This window comes from Euprymna scolopes, chromosome 1, assembly GCF_053919585.1.
Source record: "Euprymna scolopes isolate OS-2025 chromosome 1, ASM5391958v1, whole genome shotgun sequence".
NCBI lineage: Eukaryota > Metazoa > Mollusca > Cephalopoda > Sepiida > Sepiolidae > Euprymna > Euprymna scolopes.
The window spans coordinates 134,631,214-134,653,077 of NC_136482.1; the positions used below are offsets into that span (position 1 = coordinate 134,631,214).

The 21,864-nt window shown below is 36.0% G+C and overlaps 1 protein-coding gene across 3 annotated transcripts in view; it reads left to right on the plus strand.

The window, feature by feature from the left end:
- Window positions 1-21,864, plus strand: part of LOC145271308 (phytanoyl-CoA dioxygenase, peroxisomal-like) — a 475,348-nt gene that overhangs the window by 98,303 nt on the left and 355,181 nt on the right. For all 3 annotated transcript variants that reach the window (XM_080126931.1, XM_080126985.1, XM_080126883.1), the window contains exon 2: window positions 4,630-4,763. In XM_080126931.1, the coding sequence (XP_079983057.1) occupies window positions 4,630-4,763 (134 nt within the window). The remainder of the gene's footprint in view (window positions 1-4,629; window positions 4,764-21,864) is intronic.

The following is a 21,864-nucleotide window of genomic DNA, read 5'->3' on the forward strand; positions in this document are numbered from 1 at the left end:
TTATTAGAACTGCACGCCTGTGGAATTGTCTTCCGTTTTGCTGCTTTCCGGCTGACTACAATATGGTTGTCTTCAAGTCTAACGTAAATAAGTTCTTGATGAGCCGTTCCATATAAGTTATCAAATTTAACAAATTTTCATTACTAATGATTATTATATTGTCCAATTTCTACTGTACACTCTTTAACCCTTATCCTTGAGTGGCCTCTTGGTCTTGATAATGTGTTGATACCTATGAAAAAAAAAAAAGAAAAAGTTCAATGTGAACAAGTTCTAATTGAATCGTCCCCCTAAGTAATCCAAGTTACAAAATTCCCACTGTTTACTATCCTAAAATCACAATGACTAATTTATACCTATTAACCTTTATCCTCGAGTGGCCTCTGGGCCTTGATAAGTGGTGACACCCATGTAAAAAAAAAACAAAAAAAAAACATGTAAAGCAACTGCTTTCTTTGAAAGGTTACATAGAGAATTTATGCAATTTAAAAAAATTGTTTTACAAATAAAATAAATTTACATTGTATTTTGAGGTTATTCTCATTTTAGTTTTAGTGATAATTTAAAAATAATAAATATTTATAATTAGTACCAATAATGAAAAATTAAATTAAAAATTTAAAAGAATCGGTTTTGGAATCGAAAATAGGGACACATTTTTCCGATTCCGATATCTCCAATACTTCAGATTTTTACAAACTTTCGGTATAAAATTTAAGATTTTTTGTTAGCTTTTATATATTTTTTCTATTTTCTATTTTTATCCTCTCAAAATGCCGCCCCCGACATGTGCTGCTCGTAAATAAGAGACACATTTTTCTGATTCTGATACCTCAAAAATTTCCGATTTTTTACAACTTTTTCAGTATAAAATGTCAGATTTTTTGTTAGATTTTGTTTATTTTTATTTATTTTTTTCTACTTTCTATTTTTACTCTCTCAAAATGCCGCCCCCTGACATATGCCGCTCACAAAATAGGGACACCTTTTTGCGATTCCAATAACTACAAAAGTTCCCATTTTTTACAACCTTTTCGATATAAAATTTCAGATTTTTTGTTAGCATTTTTTTCGATTTTCCCCTTTTACCATCTCAAAATGCCGCCCCCATGCCGCCCCCCCCCGACGCTCAGAAAATAGGGACACATTTTTTTTGATTCCGATACCCCCCAAAATTCCGATTTTTACAACCTTTTTGGTATAAAATTTCATATTTTTTGTTAACTTTCGTTTATTTTTATTTATTTTTTCTACTTTCTATTTTTACCATCTCAAAATGCCGCCCCCTCAGGTGTGCCGCCCGGGGCGGCCCGCACCCCCCGCCCCCCCTAGCTACGCCAGTGAGGCCAGCCCTTTACCCAAGCCAGAGGCGACACGAGATAGTATCAAAGTGGGAGACGTTATCTGGGTTAAGAACCTCCGTGGCAGATGCACCACATGCTATGGAACCGGGCGTGTTACCGAGGTGATCAGTCCGCAAGCCGTGCCGATTGATGGGGTGCCCCGACACGTCAGGGACCTGCGAGCGTCATCACAGGCGCAGCCGCCACTCGGTGACGAAAGTGAAATGAATTCTATGACCAATGAACCATCATTCTGGTATACGCCGGCTTCATCGGACGACAACAGCACTGAAATTGGCAGCCTCCGGTTCACTGATCCCCAGACTGCGGACGGGAGCTCAACTGAAGACGAGGCTCCCTGCCTGCCCCTCCGTAGAAGCACCCGAAGAAGGAGATTGCCACATCCCTGCCCGCTCTCAGTGTGGCGAAAGCTGTGAAAATGAGGGCTTACCGTTCAAACGACCTAGCTGTGCGTGTGTGCTTTGTCATCGTTGCGAAGCTAGGATAGGAAAAGAATCCCAAGATGGCGCCGACAGCATTTTGTAATGGTATGATCTCGGAAACTCTCACAAAATCTCGTGCATATATGCAAATCAGTTGGTCTTCGACAACTATAAATTCAGGTTGTTTTGGAAGGCAAGGAGGAAGGAAAGAACGGCCGGTTGGTAATTGTGTATGCTGGTTCGTGTTGGTGGCGTGTCACTGTGTGTGTACTGATCGAACCGCTTTCCTGTCCCTTGGACTTTGAATTTGTTTAGATTGGACTTCAACTGCAGCTTCTTCTCTGAAACTGCTCGACTTTGAAATTCCCTCCCTTTACTAATTTCCCTGATTGTAATGACATACAGAAATATAATGTAAACTGGTTTCTCATTCATCTCCTGTAAACATGGTGCCAAATAGTAGCCTCTTATGTCCAAGTGCCAATGTGTCTTGTTTGGGATGAACATGAGTAAAAAACAAAAACAAAAAATACATAGGTATTTTGGGGATCGTCATTTGTACAAAGATTTTTATTTTTTGGTATCAAAAATTTTAAAATAATATTTGAAGATAAAATTTTCCCCCATTGACAAATCATTGCAATTTTGATCTTTAATAATTAAAAAAAAATGTCAAAGTAGTTCATTTGATATTTAAAACCATAAAGATTTAATTTTTAGAACATATTTTAGAAAATATTAATGTTTGAGCAAGATCTGAAAATAATAAGACCATCGAGAATAGCTAAAGGTTGCTGAAGATTAGTAATTGGGTTTATCAGTATTTTGATGATATGATTAGAGTTTTTTTAATCTTGAGTGCTATAAATATTGACCTTATTGTCTAACAATCTGTTTATCTTAACAGTTATTTCTCTTCTTACACCAACATGGTATGTATTTTTGTCCTCTTTTATTAAGATTTTTTATTGAAAAAAAAAGATTTGAAGTTTACAAAATTTGTGTTTGTTGGAAATTATTTTTGTTTTGAATATTTGTTTATAATTAATTATCCGTTTTTTATACTTTATTAGAATGACTAGAATGAAATTATGTTTCTGTTTAGCAAATGATAGAAAAACTATTGTCAAATACGAAAAGTTTGTTTTTGACAGTTGAGATATGTTATCCTTGCAAAAGTAACTAAAGAACAAGATAATGCCTGGATCGCTGACCATACTCAATTCAAACAAAAAGTTTACATGCTGAAAGGTTAAAGTGATGTCTGGGGGGACCATATCTCATTCTGACAAAGAAAGAAAAGATTGTCCCTTAAAAAATTCAGTTTATATCAGGATCTAAATTAACACTGAACTTGACTCACGGCAAACTAGTGATCAATCTTAAATTATAACCAGACATGTAAAACAGAAACATAGAAGACAAAACTGTCTAAACAGACTCAATTTTCAAATAGATATGTTATCTAAATCCTTGCTTTTAACCGATTTATCTCAGCCAAAATAGTGTTTAATATTTTCTTTGATCAGTTGATGTTATTATTCTGGGTGTTTAATTTCTAAAACTGGAAGTGATGTTGGAAATGTATTTTTGGGCGTTTGATCAAATAAAAGTGAAATGATGTTTACAGTTAAAAATAATGATATGCAATTTTTATTCAAAAGTTAAGTAAGTAAATAAAAAATAGAAGGTATCACAAATGTGTTGTGAATTCACACTCATATTTGTCATCATATATCTTCATATTTTAGAATTATTTTCAATTATAGTTTGTGGAAAGGTGTGCTAGTGTCAATTTATGGGAATGTGGAAGAATTGAATTGAGTCAAGATTTGTTTTTAATTGAGAAATATTTAATTGTTGTTATTGTTGCAATGACATTCACCTTGGTTTTGTCTTGATTTGCACTACATCTCAAATCATGGCAGCTTATACATGACAGTCCTGAGCAAGGTTGTACGAAATGGCTAGCCCATTGTGATTCTATGGTTGAACACCAAACACCTGATAATCGTTCTTTTGAGTCAGAATCTCACCAAGTAATGGAAGATTGACTCGCATGCCAAAAGAACTGTTTGTGTTTGAGATCTGCGTGGAATGGTCACTTCATGCAGTTCACTATTACAAATTACGCAATTGTGATAAAGATGGTAGACATAATCTGTACCCAGCATCTTGTTCACATGATGCCCAGTATTGGTAGGTCTAACTTCCGACAGCATGCCACGCCTATGCCATATCAATGCAATGATTTGATAATTAGGGATTGTGTGCTCTCCACTTATAGTGTATGTACATTTCATCTTGCCATCTTCATTTCTTTCTGACAATGTAATAGTGCACTGGTGTTTTGCAAAATTATCACTGGCCATGCCACTTCAAAGACCAGTGCATCAGTTACAGCAATGAACATATTGGCATGAGTTGTAATTCTGTGAGAAATGTTGTGAGAATTTATTTAAGGGAAGAGTCTTTAGTCTAGTTTTATCATTTTGTGACACTTCTATATGCTGCAGATTACTTGCCACAGGGAGCTTTGAAACGCATCATATAGTAGAAGGTACATGGGGCATCACAGAATGCCATCTTGGGAAGGTACAACTCCACTACATGCATCTCCCCATTAAATATTTTATTTGTATGGAAACATCTAGATTAATTTTATCTTCCTTAAATTGCCTCAGTGTTCTTTCTTTATCTATTTTTAATGTTTTTTCTGATTCTTTGAAATCATGAAAATTAGTTGATTCTCCACCATTAGCAATCCAGACTTTCCTTTACATTATTATAGAAGGAAAAATGTGTTTGTTCTATTTATTTCTTTTTATTCTTTTTTTTTTTAGATGAACCAGCAAACGTTCATGTTCACGTCTGATACATCTTCTTTTCTTACCTGGAATCAGAGAAGGTTTTATGAAACCAATGGATATTTGCTGGTCAAAAACTTGGTACCCCTCGAAAAACTTAATCGATATGAGTAAGTATACAAGTTATGTTCATCATTTCGAAATATACTTTTTTTTTCTTCATCTCATTTGCATCTTATTTTATATTTTATCTTATTTGTAAATAAAAACTTTTGATGTTAAAAGCAAGATTACATATAGTTTTTAGTAGGCTTTCTTAACAATAAAGTTGAGATGAAGAGGATAGATTGTACCAATAAAGTTTTTCTTGAATTCTGGCGTTTAAATACAAATTTAACAAATATCAACAATATAAAAATGTTGTTATATAAAAATGGGACATCCTTCAGTAAGTTTGATGTTACAATGGGTTTCACAAATTCTGCCAAAGTTACCTGATTTGCCTCCATATATTACAGAAAATTAAACATAATATACTCTTGTTGATTGGAAGATTATATAGATGATGAACCCTTTACAATTAAATGCTTCAATAGAAATCTAAATATTAATAAAAACAGAGTTTACTATCTATTTAAAATACTAAATCTCAAAATTGCAATCATTAAATAAAAATATTACAAATTTCTTAGATTTAACAATTAAATGAGAGCACTTTTAGTTTTAAATTGTACCACAAGCCAAATTATAAATTATCTATTATAATATATCTCTATATTAATAAAGTAGCCACAGAAATTTCCCTCTGAACAAAAGTATCCTAAGATTGCAATAACAGATACCACATTCAATACATCTAGGTGAAATAACCACTATCTTATGTAGCTTTCTAACACCATTTTAAACATAATTAGTCATGATGAGAAAATATTACATTTCATCCTACGAGCAACATAATCACAATTGCAACATCTACAGAGAAAGGAGTCCCTATTTTTCTTTTTAAATATTTAGTCCTACCACTGCTACCAGTTGTCGACCAGGACAAATTATACACATAAATAATAAAGGCTCCCTCACCAAAGTCTGTCCATTCTGATTGGCTGAACTCTGAAAATTCTAATATTCAGGAATACAATTCTTCCCTTTAGAAACGAATGGTTACTAAAATTAAAATATGGTGTCACTAAGAGACATATTATTTTGCCCAGTGTAAAGTTCATTTAATGCATAGGTCATTATAGTGTGTGTGTATGTGTGCGTATGATACAAATCACTCTAATAGTTGTTTTGTAGCTGTCGGACTGCTGTTTTCTATTACTGTACGGGGTCCACACTATGTGCAAAGTGTAAGAGGGTTACTCCCCCCTCTCTCTTTCTCTTTCTCTCTCACTGCACGTATTCCACTTCATTAATGGGTTCTTATAGTCCGTGCATGCGTGTGTTTCTATATGTGTGTTTGTTTAAGCCTGCGTCTGACAACATTTTTTCTTCTTCTTCTTAACTTTCTATTTTTTAATTATCAATTCATTTCTGTTTTGTTTTCTTCTTTTTTACACAATTTTATTGTGTCACGTTTTTTAAAAATATATTTTTATATTTTTAATAAGTTATGTTTTTTGAACACTTGCTGTTAGCCTATTTTTAAATCATACTGTGGTCTTCACCCTACGTAATCTGTAACGTATGCACGCACACACACACACACACACACACAAACAAGCATATGTAGATACTCATTGGAAGGGGGAAAGGAGTTTTCTAACTAATCTGTACTTACACCTAACATTTTAATAAACAAATCATGTCGTAAGAACTGGATTTGATCCGAATATCCTATCTAAAAAAAAAAAAAAATATCAGTCCTTCTTCTGCATGTCCTCATAATATATGTATGTACAGAATAGTTAACAAAGCCTCCCTCCTAATGTTATTATTTCAACACATCGGAATTGACTGTGATTTTAAATAAAACCACCATAAAATTAAATGTTTTAAATTGTTTGGAATAAAATTCAAACCAAAATTAATTGACTGATCATTATCAGTTTTGGAGCACAGCTGGTAGGCGCAGAGGTGGGGTATCGAAATATGATTTATAATTACTTTCCCTTAGTATCATCAGAAAAAGGTGGAAGCACTTCTTAAAAATTTAGTTGCTTCATTTACAAATAAACACTTTTTTCTGTTTACTTTTATAGCCCCGGGTAACCCTGCTAGTATATAATAAAGTCATATTTCAGTCTGTCTGTTTGTTTGTTCACAATTTGATTAATACATACAAAAGATACACTGCATTCATTCTTTTTGTGGACTGTTATCCTCATCTTCATAGTTGTTGTTTCACGACGTTTCGTCCGACTCATCCTCTGGCCTTCTTCAGGTGATTAACCGCGATGGGATAGGAATGCTGAGTCTTGTAACTTATCCTTCTATCATTGTTGTCTGACCAAATTTCAGCCAACTAATCCTCTGGTCTGCTTGGGTAGGATTGAAACTGCTATCTTCAGGCAATGTTCACCTGGAACTGTAGAGACTTAATGTTTCTATCTACTGCACCACCATGGTATTATTGATAATTATCAATAACACCATTCGGTTTCAATCCTCTTCAAAAGGGCTAGAGGGTTAGTTGGCCCAAACGCGATGAGACAACAACTATGGAAGGCAGTAATTAATAGGGATAAATTACAAGACTCAGCATTCCCTCCCATTGCAGTTAATCACCTGAAAAAGGCCAGAGAATGAGTTGGCCGAAATAACAATAACTATGACAGTGAGGTCCGCAACAAGAATAAATGCACAAATTATAAAGCCTCATCTCAAAGGATTCCAAAAAATAAAACAGATTTTACACACTTTGGATCCGTCAGCCATATATATATACTATTTATTCAGAGGAAGTCTTCATTACAGAGGTAAAATAATTGACAATAAAGAAAATATATTTTAATAATTAGCTTTATGTTATTTCAAGTAACAGAATTGTTTTAATTGCTTTATTTAGGAATATTATTTAATGGCAATTTTTGTTTTGTTTTTAATTTAATTTATTTTTTAATTATTTTAAATTCTGTTTAAAAAAAAATGGAAGTAAAAATTTTTTTTTTCGGAAACAGCAACAACTGACTTGAGAGACACAGTGAAAAAGGTATTTTTTACTGTGGCAAATGAATTTAAATTTTTAACATCTCCCGTTTTCAAAAAAAAAAAAAAAAGGGAGTAAACAAAAGACTAATTTTTCTTTTGCTAGCATTTAATCCTTCTGCGCAAAGGTTGTCTGGATTTTCTTGGGGAAGCGTTTATTTAAAGATTCGATTAATAGTAAATACATAAATATAATTCAGGCAAAACAAAAAATAGGAGAAATCTTTGTAAACTGAGCCAGCATTTACTATAATTTTTTTTTTTTTTGTGTTTAGCAGTTTAAAAAATAAATGAAATGAAATATTCGACCTCCTTTGATAGAAATAAAAGTTCCTTCGATAGAAATAAAACAAGTTCACTTACCGTTATATTTTGTTAGATTAAAATTATTCCAATGTGCAATTATGATAATTGTAATATTAATCTAAATGGAGAATTGTTTTCTCTTTAGGAGAATAAAGAACATAATTACAACAACCACAAATATAAGGCAACAAAAAAATATTTTTTATGGCCACATGGTTGGACATCAGAAACTTTAGGCACCTTCGTACCTTTACCTACATGTTGATGTGGTAATAACGTACCGCTGTCATGTTCATTGGCCTGCACTCTCGGTAGCTGTGGTTTTATGAAAATTGTACGACTATTTACTACTGCTGCTGTTTTACTATTAAAACACTTTTACACGAACTTGCTAATAGGTTTGTTGCAAGATATTTCAAATTCTGAGTACTTGTACCAATCAAGACATTAAAAAATGATAATACTGAAAAAAAGTTATATTGTAGAATATATATATATATATATATATTTAAAGGAGATTAGAAAAATAGTCTAAAGAGCAGAGTGTATTTTAATTTAATAGTAAAATTACTAGTTTAATTAAAATACAGGGAAAGAAAAAGTGCTCGTTGTAATTTAGATATATAATAAGCTTGATAGGTAAATATCCTAGAGCTAATTTAATATTTAGTAATGTGATTGATAATTTAAAAATCAAATTATAATTAAATTAAAAATCCGTTTCATAAGAAGGAACAACAACAAAATCAATAATTTGTACGATCGTTTCGGAAAACAGTGTTATTATTGAGGTAGACATCAAGTTACGGACAATAATTTTTACATATAGTGTTTTTAACAAACAAAGTTTCCTCATCAGAAAATATTGGGAAAGGTTTTTATTATATGTACAAGACACCATAAATAAACCTGACAAACTTTAAGCTGTAATTGGAGTTCTCCTCCTGTCGCTTCCTTCTTTTAATCGAAATAAAAGATGACCGCTACTCGATCGATCTCATTAAAATTTGATTTTCCTCGGTAAAAAAAAACCTGCTTGATCAAATTAAGTGATTTTTTTTTGTATGAAAACTTTATTCCAAAACAAGTAGGTACAATATAATTTTTTCAAGTACTTGTACAGTTTAATCACGACATTAAAAAATGAAAATATCGAAAAAAAGGTTATATTGTGTGTATTTGTTATGGAACAAAGTTCTCAAAAAAAAAAAATTTCACTTAATTTCATCAAGTATTTTTTTTTTTTTTTTCAGCGAAAAAACAATTTGTTATAATACCGAGCAAAAGCTTTGATTTTTAGGAAGAAAAGCCAGTATTAAGATGGGGAGGGAATGTCAGCGCTTTACATTGAGTTATCTCCCCATGGTGTGTTTAACAAATTCCATAATGGCTGACTTCAACGCGCTCACATAAGAACGTGTTTTTCCACTGTAAAAATAACTTCTCGATCAAATTAAATTAATTTTTTTTTGAGATCTTAAGTCCAAAACGGATACAATATAACCTTTTTTTTTCAATATTTTCATTTTTTAATATCTTGATTAAGTACCGTACAGATTTAGTAAAACCCTTTTAAATGCATTTTTTTTTAATCAAATGAAGTTTTCAATTTTCTTTTTCTATTGTTGTTTCTATATGTGTGATTACCATATGGGTGAGTTAATTTAGTTAATAATATTCATTTTTGGTAGTGTAGGGGTGCAGAAGTTTAAGTAAAATTAAATTTCTTTAAATGAAACAAAACAACACCTCCTTCTGATTTAGATGTATCGCATTTATTTTTTAACAAAAGCAATAAGGTGAATGAACAAAGGTCCAATTGGTGAAAGTTCTTTCGAAGTCATTATGATCAAAATGTTAGATGAAAGTCCTTCGTGGAATTAATGAGTTTAGAAGGTTAAAGTCCTGTGTGAAAATAATGAGATTATTTTAAAGTTTGTGTTTTATTTGGCGAAGTTCGCCTTACTCAAAAAGTCCCATGAGGAAAGTAATGCGTGAGGAAAGTGATTTGTTATTAATTTAGAAAATGTGCGGAATGGATGTGTGTGTGCATAAATGATTTTTGAGTGTTCACATGGCGTGTGTATCATGGTGTTGGCGGTGTTGTGAAAACGAGAGGCATGTTCTTGTTGTGTCGTCGAAGCAAGAAGAAAGGAAAAAAACTGAACTCTTTCCATAGAAAAATGTTTGATGCGTTTTATACATTTCTTGCAATCTCCAGAACACGATTTCTCCTGCTGATATTTTGGCTTTTGGAAAAGCGTTAAAAAGACAATCTTGGTTATTGGTTACTTGTGTCACATGATGCTGTCTTCAACTACGGCCGCCAACTTTTATTGTTTTGAGAAAAGTGTGTAGAAAAAGTGTGAAATTGTGCCGTTGCTGATAAAACCTATCACCGTCTCGAGTTGCGTCCCTTACCAGTGTACATTTGGCTTTTTTTAGAAATATTAAATAAAGACACCATTATGTAAAAGCCGACCTATCATTATGTCTTTTATAATCCATTGATATCCTCAATACGTAATTATTGAAAATGTTGTTAAGAGAGAATGCCCCTTTGGTTTGAGAAGGAGACATGTTTCTTTCTTTCCGGTGTTAACCTTCTTAAGATAAAGACATTGATAACCTATCTCCGCGTGTGGACTTTCCTTCTTTTGCTGATATCAACCACCACATACATTTAACAGGTTATGACCCCAGCCGACTAATATTTGATGGTAATGAAAATAATTATGAGATGTTCGAAATTAAATTTTTGGGACACAGGGTAAAATTAAAAGCTAAGTTAAAAAAGGAAGATGGTGAAATTGACCCACAGAGAAACGCGGATATATTCACGGAACTGATCCAAGTTCTAAATGATAGAAGCTTGGCATTAATCATGCGAGACGCAAAAGATGATGGAAGGAAAGCTTTCAAGAGAACATTATTTGTCCCAAGGCAAACCAAAAATCATTGCCTTGTATACCGAACTGTCTACCCTCCAAAAACATGAGGACAAAGATATTACCGGCTACGTCATATGTGCTGAAAAAGCGATAGCTGCTTTACAAAATGGTGGAGAGACAATGCAGATGCATTGGCGACAGCTATGTTACTCAAGGGGGTTGCCGTCTACCTTCAACACATTAAAAGCCATAGTTACCTAAAGAGATACACCACAAACTTTGATGGAATTCAAGGCATCACTACGATCATATGAGGAAAACACGAAACCCCAAACGGAAGACGCCATCATGAAGACATCAAATAAAAAAGAACCTCTCACGTGTTTTCAGTGCAACAAATATGGCCACTTCACAAAAAAATGTAATAAAAACAGGTGGTGTAAATTTTACAACGTAAGAACTCATGATCTAAAATTCTGCAGAAAAAGACAAACTGAAGGAAACAGCCATTCATACTACAAGGTAGGAATAAACCCTCATATTATTTCTGATAAATTTGAACTGTTAGTTGATTCTGGGGCTACTGCCCATATTAATGATGAAAAAAAATTTGTTATGTTTGAACATGACTTTAACCCAGAAGAACATTATATTGAGCTTGCTGACAGATCAAAAAATAATAATATAGCGTTAAAGAAAGGAACGGCAAAAATAAATTTAAAATAAAGAAAAGGGGGAAACTTTATTATTTAAATAAATGCATAGCAAATAGTATTAATAACACAAGGCGCGACTTGAAGACGTGGCACAAAATTTTCGGCCATTGTAATATTTCCGATATTTCGAAAATGCTGACTATTGTTGAGGGAATGACAATACCATACCACTGTGTGAAACTTGTACTATTGGAAAAATGCAAAATTTGCGATAAAAAAAAACAGACGAAATGGCCAGGTTTCCATTAAAACTAGTGCATTGTGACTTGGCTGGGAAAATAGAACCTGTTAGTGTGAATGGTTACAAGTATGCCATACCATTTACTGACGACTATTCAGGCTATGTGATGGCATATTTCCTCAAGAACAAAAGCAACACAGTCGACGCTACAAAACAATTCTTGGCCGATAATGCTCCTTATGGAAGGGTTAAGAGATTAAGAAGTGATAACGATTCTGAATTCACATCAAAAGAATTCAAATCACTTCTTCATAAAATCCGACACGAGACCTCAGCCACCTCACCGCAACAAAATGGAACCGCGGAACGCGGATGGAGAACGTTATTTAAAATGTCGAGATGCATGCTAATAGAGTCTCATGTAACTCACAAACTGTGGCCATATGCTTTTCTGTGTGCTACTTATATCTGAAATAGGTGCTATAATCATTGAATAAAACTAACACCTTATGAGGCACTAAAGGGTAGAAAACCAAATGTTAAAAATATGAACATTTTTGGTACAATATATTACGTCTATGTGCAAAATAAAACAAAATTAGATCCTCGGGCAGAAAAAAGAATTTTTGTAGTATATGACGAATACAGTCCAGTCTATTTTGTATATTTCAATGAAAAGAAATCTGTAAAAAAAAATATGATTAGTGACTTTTACAAATGAATTTAAAGATGCAAGGGAAACCACTCAAGATATTACAACCCAAAATAAATATATTAATCCAACTTTAATTCCTTCAATAAATCCTAACCATTTCAGTGAACACATAGTCGATGAGAATAGAACAAACGAACTTCTACCTGATCCTTACGAGGGAGATATAGATAATAGTGATAGTCAAGCTAGCGAACAGACAAGTAACAGAACAAATGACAGTTCCAAAAACAGAAATCCAAGGTACCCACTGAGACAGGGAAAACCACCCACTTATTTAAAAGATTACATCACTAGCTATAACTTAAGTGATGAAGATGAAGAATGTATAAATTCTTGTGAAAATAAAACTATCCCTGGATCATATTATGAAGCCATAAATTCACCAGAGGCTGACAAATGGAAACTGGCAACAGAGAAGGAGATGAATTCCTTAAAGAAAAACAATACTTTCACTCTGACAACCCTCCCTGAAAACAAAAATTTAGTTGGGGGAAAATGGGAGTATAATATCAAAAAAGATGACAAAAATAACAAAGAATACAAAGCTAGATATGTTGCCAAGGGGTACTGTGGTTAAATACAATGACCCCACAACTCAATCTTCACTCTTCAATCCTGCAGTCCAATGCACTTCTGACAGCAATTGCTTCTGCCAAACAAAAAAGACACCCTCTCTCCCAAATACAGGCTTTTTATAGGACAAAACCGTCCAAAGTTATTTGCATACTCTTCCCATGATCTCTAGTCTATAAATAGACGCAGTGGCCATTCTCTTCTTCTTCTTTCTTCTTTCACTCTCTGAAGCGGGCGTTGCCAGTGGTAAAAGGTTTCCACGATTTTTTTTTTTTTTTTACTACACGCCCCCATGATCATTAAAGATCATTCACATCTCATAATCCCGTGTCCAGATCGGCACATTGCGTTCTCTTTGCGGTCTCTGCATCGGCACCGGTTCATCTTCATCACTCCCTGGCTCAGTACCACCATCCTCATCACCTAAATGGACCACACGCCTTAAATCTAAAACATGTCGTGCCATTCCATTGACACTTAAGTTGTTTGGGGATTGCACTCCTGTTATCACTCCTCTTCCCCACTGTGTTGTGCATCGGGCATTAGGCGGTTTCACCCAAACTTCTTCTCCTATTTGGATTCTGGCTGGTCCTTGATCATTAATTTCCGGTGACATGTCTCTAGGATGCCTCCATTCGTAATTAAAGATTGCTCTATGTGGTACTGTGTCATCTCTTTGCCCGACCTTAGGGGACATGTTGTACCAAAATGTGGCCTCTTCAGGCGATATTCTTCCTCTCTCAGCTATTGCTTTCACGGTCCAATGATGTCGCTCCACAATGCCATTTCCTCCAGGTCTGTAGGCTAAAAACAGTGCCATTGTCCATTATCACCTCCCTTACTAGACCTCGTTCAAGCATCACCTTTTCTAATTCAGTTGCAACTGCAGATGCGGCTTCCACTTGCAGTTCCTTCCATATCGCCAGTCTACTTGGCCCACAATCAATTATTAATAAGTACGCTCCCCCTCGGTAGTGTGCTATGTCAATAGCTAGTCTCGTCCAGTTCGTTAAAACTCCAATTTCCCCAGGATTATGTATATTTGGGGCAGGATCGATCGATTGACACTGAACACAGTTCTTTACTATCATCTGAATTTCTTCCCGTTTTACATTCGGATCCACTTGCCTCACCAAATATAATGTTCTCTCCACTCCCATGTGATGCATGTCATGCAACTCTTTAATTTCTCCAATTCCAAGACAGCATATCGGCGCCTCCTCTTTCTCAATTAACCACTGTTTTTTTATCCGTGTTAGCGTATCTGCCTTGTTTCTTTCAGAAGGCACAAACACTGCTTTTATTTGCAGTTTCAATTCAGACATCAACTCTCTAAGCATCCCTAATCTCCGCTTTATTATCACTTCTCGGCACCCTTTGTTCATATTCTGCCACTCTCCTCCACAGTAGAGTTCACCCAACTGAGTACAGTGGCTGAATCAGTTCTTATTTCAATATTTGTCAGTCTCCATTTGATAGCTAAATTGACACCCTTTAGAACAGCATCTAATTCAGCTATGTTAATGTGATTAAAGTCATCACTTTTCCTCAGCCAAGTTGCATCTTCCGCCACCACACCGCCAATCTCGACAACCACGCCAGTTGCAACATTGCTTGCATCACACCACACGACTCCTGTGCTCACTTCAGGTATGTGCCAAGCGCCATTAACAGGGTCTTCTTTTTTCACCTCAGCTAGAACCTCCTGCATCACTTTCATGGTTTTGCAATCAACTTTTTCTTCCCAATCCATTCCATTTGCTCTTCTTTTCACGTAACTGCATGCTAATCGCAGCCATCCAGCAATTGGATAGTGCCCCAATAATTTACCACAGATCGAAAATAGCTCCCGCCTACTAATTTCTCCTCCCATCTCTGGGATCTCGTTGCCTCTCCTGAACATTAGTGCACCCATCTTATTTTTCATAAGCTTAAGGCCCAGTGCCGCTCCTCCGTCCAGGGATACCGGAGATTTTGCTGCTAACCCAAACCCCTTCAAATGTTCCACAACTTCCTGTGTCGATATTTTCGTTACGTCTACCATTATATCATCAATGTATGAATCAGTGGCCTCTTTCGTCCTACTTCCTTTCTTTAATACTGTTTTTAAAATGGCTGCCATAATCTTTGGTGCGACATTAAGTCCGAATCCTAATCGTGTTAGGCAATAGGTTTTTCCTTTATAACAGACCAGCTGGTACTGCCATAGTTCCTTTGCCACATGTAGTTGCAGGTAGGCAGACTTAAGGTCCACTATTGCGGTCCCTCCTACCAACTGTCTCCACTTTCTTATCTTTTCATCACACACATCTATTATGTCACTCCCTGTATGACACGCCACAAAACGGTTCAACTCGCGGAAGTCGAACACTGGCCTAACTTTCCCTTTTGTGGCCTGAAATACTGCCATCAATGGCAACACGCCTTTTCTTTCTCCTTTCCATGGTAACAGAATACCATCCGATATCCATCTTTCCACCTCTTTCTCGAATTCTAATTTCTTATCGCCTTCCAGAGAGTTTTTATAATATTGGACTTTGTTCTGCAATACTGGAGGCTCTCCCTTCCATGTCCATCTTACTGTCCATTTATCTCCATCGAAGTTTGCTTCAAAGTCTTTATCCTCGATTTGGCAAACATTCAGCTGATGGGCAGCCACGGCACATTGTATATCTCCAAACTTCACTTTGGCTTTCTTTATAGTTACACCTCCCAGCTCATTAATCACGTCCATTCCAATTATGATGTCGATCCCATCAACGATGTGATGCATCAAGATTGCCCTCACCTTTACGTGCATTCCACAGACTTTTATCTCCACTTGTCTGGCTCCTTTACATTCTATATTCCTCCCATCAACTGCTTTCACTGTACCGCTCCTTCCATATCCCTTCAAAAGTTTGGAATTGATTAAAGTAGTGGTGCACCCAGTATCGACAAGTGCAGTCATTACAGAATCATTCACCTCTACTTCTATTATAGGAAGAGGCCAGTATCGCGCCTTCATTTCATTGCTAGGGTAGCTTGCAGCGCAGAAGCTCCCCCTTGCCCGTTTCCCTGAATCTGAGGACAATATCTCGCAATGTGACCAAATTTTCCACAATTGTAGCATGTTGCCCTGGCCCTAGGGATCTCTGTGCAATCTTTTTTAGGTGCGGTCCTTGACATCTAAAGCACTGAAGGCTTGATTCTTTCTTTCCCTTATTAGTCTCATTAGTTTGCGCACTTGCGACCAACGTCCGAGTTTCTATGACCCTTTTGCTGACTAAAAGCCGTGCAGTCGGTATCAGTTTGCTGACATCCATCCTCTCTATGTTCGGTAGCTGCTGTAATGCCACAGATACATCGTCTGGGAATCCAGTTATGAATGCCAGTTTGGCTGTATGTTCCAGCCCTCTTCCCAGATATCCCGCCAGTCCAGCCAATCTTTTGATTTTATTAGCATAAACATCCACCGATTCTCCTGTCCACTTGAATCGTTGCAGTTTTTCGTATGCCTCAAAAGGCCCCTCAGTGAAGGCGGTCACGAGTCTCATCTCTATCAGTTCTGCATTATTCATCTCAAGATAGAGAGCGAGTGCATCTCCCTGCAAAAAAAGTGGAATAAAATTGGCAAGGTCTGGCACATGTTGAAGCTTAGCCACCAGTTTTACTTTCTTTATCCATCCGACTACATCACCTTCTCCACTAAAAGGTGGTATCACATCTTTTCCCAATCTCAACATCCCAGATTCCATGATCTGTTCTTTGCCGGAATAGCTTGTGGTTAAATACAATGACCCCACAACTCAATCTTCACTTTTCAATCCTGCAGTCCAATGCACTTCTGACAGCAATTGCTTCTGCCAAACAAAAAAGACACCCTCTCTCCCAAATACAGGCTTTTTATAGGACAAAACCGTCCAAAGTTATTTGCATACTCTTCCCATGATCTCTAGTCTATAAATAGACACAGTGGCCATTCTCTTCTTCTTCTTTCACTCTCTGAAGCGGGCGTTGCCAGTGGTAAAAGGTTTCCACGATTTTTTTTTTTTTTTTTTTTTTTACTACAGGTACAGTCAGATAAAGGACATAGACTACCATGAAGCATATGCACCCACCAATAAAATGACCACTATCCGAATTCTAATGCAATTTGCTGTGCAGTATGATTTGATAATTCACCAGATGGATGTCAAATCAGCATACCTAAATGCCAAAATAGACTGTGATATTTTCACCCAACAACCGGGAGGATTCATTGCTTCAGGCAATGATGGGCTGTTTTGGAAATTAAACAAATCACTCTATGGCCTAAAACAGATCGGTAAAAATTGGAACGATCTACTGAGTAAAGAACTTCTACAAGAAAAATTTAATAAAATCACTATCGACCCATGCATGTTTGAAAAAGTTGATAAAAATAAAAGAATTATTATTCTCGTATGGGTCGATGATATCTTGATTGCCGTAAATAACTTAGACACAGTAACGGAAGTCAAGACCCTACTCAAACAAAAGTTTGGCACAAAATATTTAGGTCAAATCTCAAGATTTCTTGGTGTGGACTTCATAGTCAAACCAAATGAAATAGAAATGAATCAACGGACATATACTGAGAAAATATTAGAAAATTTTAATATGCTAGACTGCAAACCCAGACTAACACTCTGTGAACAAAAATTAACTTTCTCTAAGGAAGCAAAGTTCTTTTGATTCCACAAGTTACAGAAAGGCTATAGGAAGCCTGGTTTATTTATCTACTTGCACCAGACCAGATATTTCATGGGTCGTAAATAAATTATCACAGTACAACCAAACCCCCACAATTGAACACTGGAATGCAGTGAAGCATGTATTTAGGTATCTGAAAGGGTCTTTAAACTTTTGTTTATCTTTCAGGAAATGTGAAGTTAACAGGATTTACCAATGCTGATTGAGGAATCTCTGAAAACGGAAAAACTATGTTGGCGTATTGTTTTTCCCTAAATGAAGAAGCACCTGTTATTGCCTGGAAAAGTAAAAAGCAGTCTACTGTAGCTCTATCTACATGTGAGGCTGAATATACGGCAATGACACCAGCCATACAGGAAGCACAATATCTACTGCAATAAATAAACGATATGAACAATACAAAAGAATGGAAGCAACAATATATTCTGACAATCAGAGCGCAATCTGAATTGCAAAAAACTCTATCACAAATCAGCGGGTAAAACACATAGACATAAAATATCACTACATACGGGACAAAATAAATAATGGTACAATCGAACTAAACTATGTGCCTACCACCAAAAATACGGCAGACTGCTTCACAAAACCCCTGGCGAGGACCTGCATGGACTGTGTAAAATTAAAATTATCAGGATATAAAGTTTAAGCTGGGGTGTTAAGAGAATAAATTCTTTAGTCCTATAATTGAATACCCCCACCCCCATTCTGAGTTACACCCTTTTGGTTTGAGAACTCTCCCCTTAAGGAGACAGGTTTCTTTCTTTCCGGTGTCAACCTTCTTAAGATAAAGACATTGATAACCTATCTCCGCGTGTGGACCTTCCTTCTTTTACTGATATCGACCGGCACATACATTTAACATGTCTCATTTAACAAATGTAATCCTATGATTAAACTTTAAGTTAAATCAAATAAACAAATAAAAAAAGGTAAATGTTACCTTATGCTGCAACAGAACACTGATCATTTAATTTGTTTTGTTTTTTTAGGGGTATTCAAGGCCGCTGACAACGAATCTGATAATCAAACCCGTCGCAAATTTACCATTTGCATGGTATGAACCCCTAGACCTTGGGGCTATTTTGTGCCATTTCACCGCCTTCAGTAGTGTTTTTCTTACATGATACGTTTGTTGCGAATGAGCGTAGGAATCTTTCAAATAAAAAAGTTAAAAAAAAAAAGTGGTTCATTTTTTTTTTCGTCTTACATAGTTTTTAATGATCAAAAAATAAAGTTTTCACAAGCGTTTTGCAAAAACATGAGCACCAAACAAATTTTTACATTTTTGTTCTTTTCGAGGGGGGGGGGATATTCCATTAACGGGTGCTTCTGCAGTTTAATTTACCATTTTTCCGTAAGTAACGTGCCGACATTTACCATTTCACAAAAATTCTGTTTACATGGGGGCGAGGGCGACCCAAGCGCCACCACCGCCCCACCGCCCCCCTCCCCAATGTAAACAGAATTTTTGTGAAATGGTAAATGTTGGTGCATTACTCATGGAAAACGGTTAATTAAACTGCAGAAGTACCTGTGTGAGAAATTCCAGTTGTAATGCCATTTTCATGTTTTAAGCCGCCTACGCACATTTCTTGTAGTCAGCCTGTGATTGGTTAATTTGTATGGACCAAAATTGTGTAATAATAAAGAGTTACTTAGTTAATATCAGAGGGAGTCTAAATAAAGTATTTGATGTGAACGAACGCGTTCCTGGTTCTTTCCTTCCCGCTCTGAAATGTATTAGCAGCGGTCACCACGTGGGGCCATAGAAATTACATGGACCCGACGAAACATGGTGTCAGATTGGGATAAATTTTTTTTCTTTGGGTAAGGAAACCTTATAACGAGAAAAAAAAAAAAGAAAAAAAAAAAGATTAACGTCAACTATTTCAAAAAGAAATATGTTTAGACTTCAGCCCCCAGAGCGTTTTGACTTTATGCAACCGAACCAGCGGAGGACATGGCGAGAGCGATTTCAACGTTTTCGGAGTGCGACAAAATTATATGAAGAGTCGCCCGATACACAAATTAGCATGCTTGTGTATTGTATGGGACCGGACACCGAACAGATATATAAGTCGTTCTCTTTCAAGAAAAAGGAAGATGAAAAGAGTTTCGACGTGATACTGAACAAATTTGAAGGCCACTTCATGCCGAAAAAAATATTATACACGAGCGTGCAAAATTTCACCTCAGAACACAAAAGGAAGGCGAATCGATAGAACAATTTATTCGGGGACTTCACGAACTATCGGAAAACTGTGATTTTCCACACAAAAATGACAAAATAAGAGACAGGCTGGTCGTCGGGTTAAGAAGTCGAGAGCTATCCGAAAAACTACAACTTAGAGACGACCTAAGCTTGGAAAAGGCTATAGAAATAGCACGCAGCTACGAACAAGTGAGACAGCAAATGGTTGAAATGAAGGAAAAATCGGTCGACGCAGTAAAACAAAACGAATGGAAACAAAATTATCCACAAAAAGAAACACAGCAACAGAGATGTGGAAAATGTAACAAAAAACACAAACGGCAAGATTATTGTCCAGCGAACGGAAAACGATGTCGAAACTGTGACAAAATAAATCACTTCGCGATATGTTGCAGATTCAAAGCCCATAATGTCAGACAAGTGGAAAAACATACGACAGACGAATACTTTCTTGGGGCTATTTATAAAAGAAAAGAATTAAGAGAAAATGCAATAGACCCATGGCACGTGCGGTTAAAGGTATGTGAAAATAATTTAATTTTTAAAATCGACACTGGAGCGGACATAAATGTTATCAGTTATGAAACGTTTCGTAGCTTGAGAAAAAACCCTGTTTTGAAACCAGCATATGGCATATACAAAAGCCCTGGAGGTATATTGAACTGTATAGGGAAGTTTACGGTTAATACGAGACATAAGGATAGCAGATACTCATTCGAAATACATGTTATTGATAGCAGTACAGACAACTTGCTATCGAGAGAAACAGCATATCGAATGAATTTGGTTAAATTTGTGTCAAATGTAAACAAAGGGGAGGTAACTGGAGTCATGAAAACATACCCAGTGAAAATAGCGTTAAAAGACTGTGTGAAACCGTATTGTACCCCGACGGCTAGACGGATAGCATTTCCTATTATGCCAAAAGTAAAGAAGGAACTTCGACGTTTAGAGGACGATGGTGTGATTGAGAAAGTCACACAACCAACGGATTGGTGCAGTCCAATCGTTCCGGTGAGAAAACAAAACGGAGAAGTACGGTTGTGTGTTGATCTAAAAAAATTAAATTCAGCAGTAAAACGCGAATATTATATGCTGCCGAATTTGGAGGATATATCACCCAAATTGAACGGCTCAGTGATATTTTCGAAACTGAACGCAGCCAGTGGGTTTCACCAAATTCCATTGGCAAAAGAGTCGGTTGCTTACGACTTTCATAACCCCATTCAGGATATATTGTTTTAAAAGATTGCCCTTTGGAATATCATCAGCACCGGAAATTTTTCAACGGAAAATGTCCAAGCTTCTATAAAATGTGGAAGGTGTTCACGTCATAATAGATGACATATTAATTCATGGGAAAACGATGGAGGAACATGATAGAAGGCTTACAGTAGCACTAAAAATAATAGAGCAAGCAGGAATAAAATTAAACAAAGAGAAGTGCGAATTCAGGAAAAGTATTATAAAATACTTCAGACACAACATATCAGTTAAGGGGATACAACCCACTGAAGAACGGTTAGAAGCGATAAAAAAGTTGCCTGCCCCTACATCAGTCACAGAGCTCAGAAGATTTTTGGGAATGAGTCAGTATCTAGGGAAATTCGTGCCTAACTTAGCAGCGGCATTACAACCAATGCTGGAATTATTGAAAAAAGATACGGTTTGGGCTTGGAATGAACCTCAAGAAAAGTCATTCCAAAGCATTAAAGAACTATTGACACAGGCACCGATATTGACTTATTATGATCGAAAAAAGCCCATCACGATTAGTGCGGATGCGAGCAGCTATGGACTTGGCGTTGCCATTT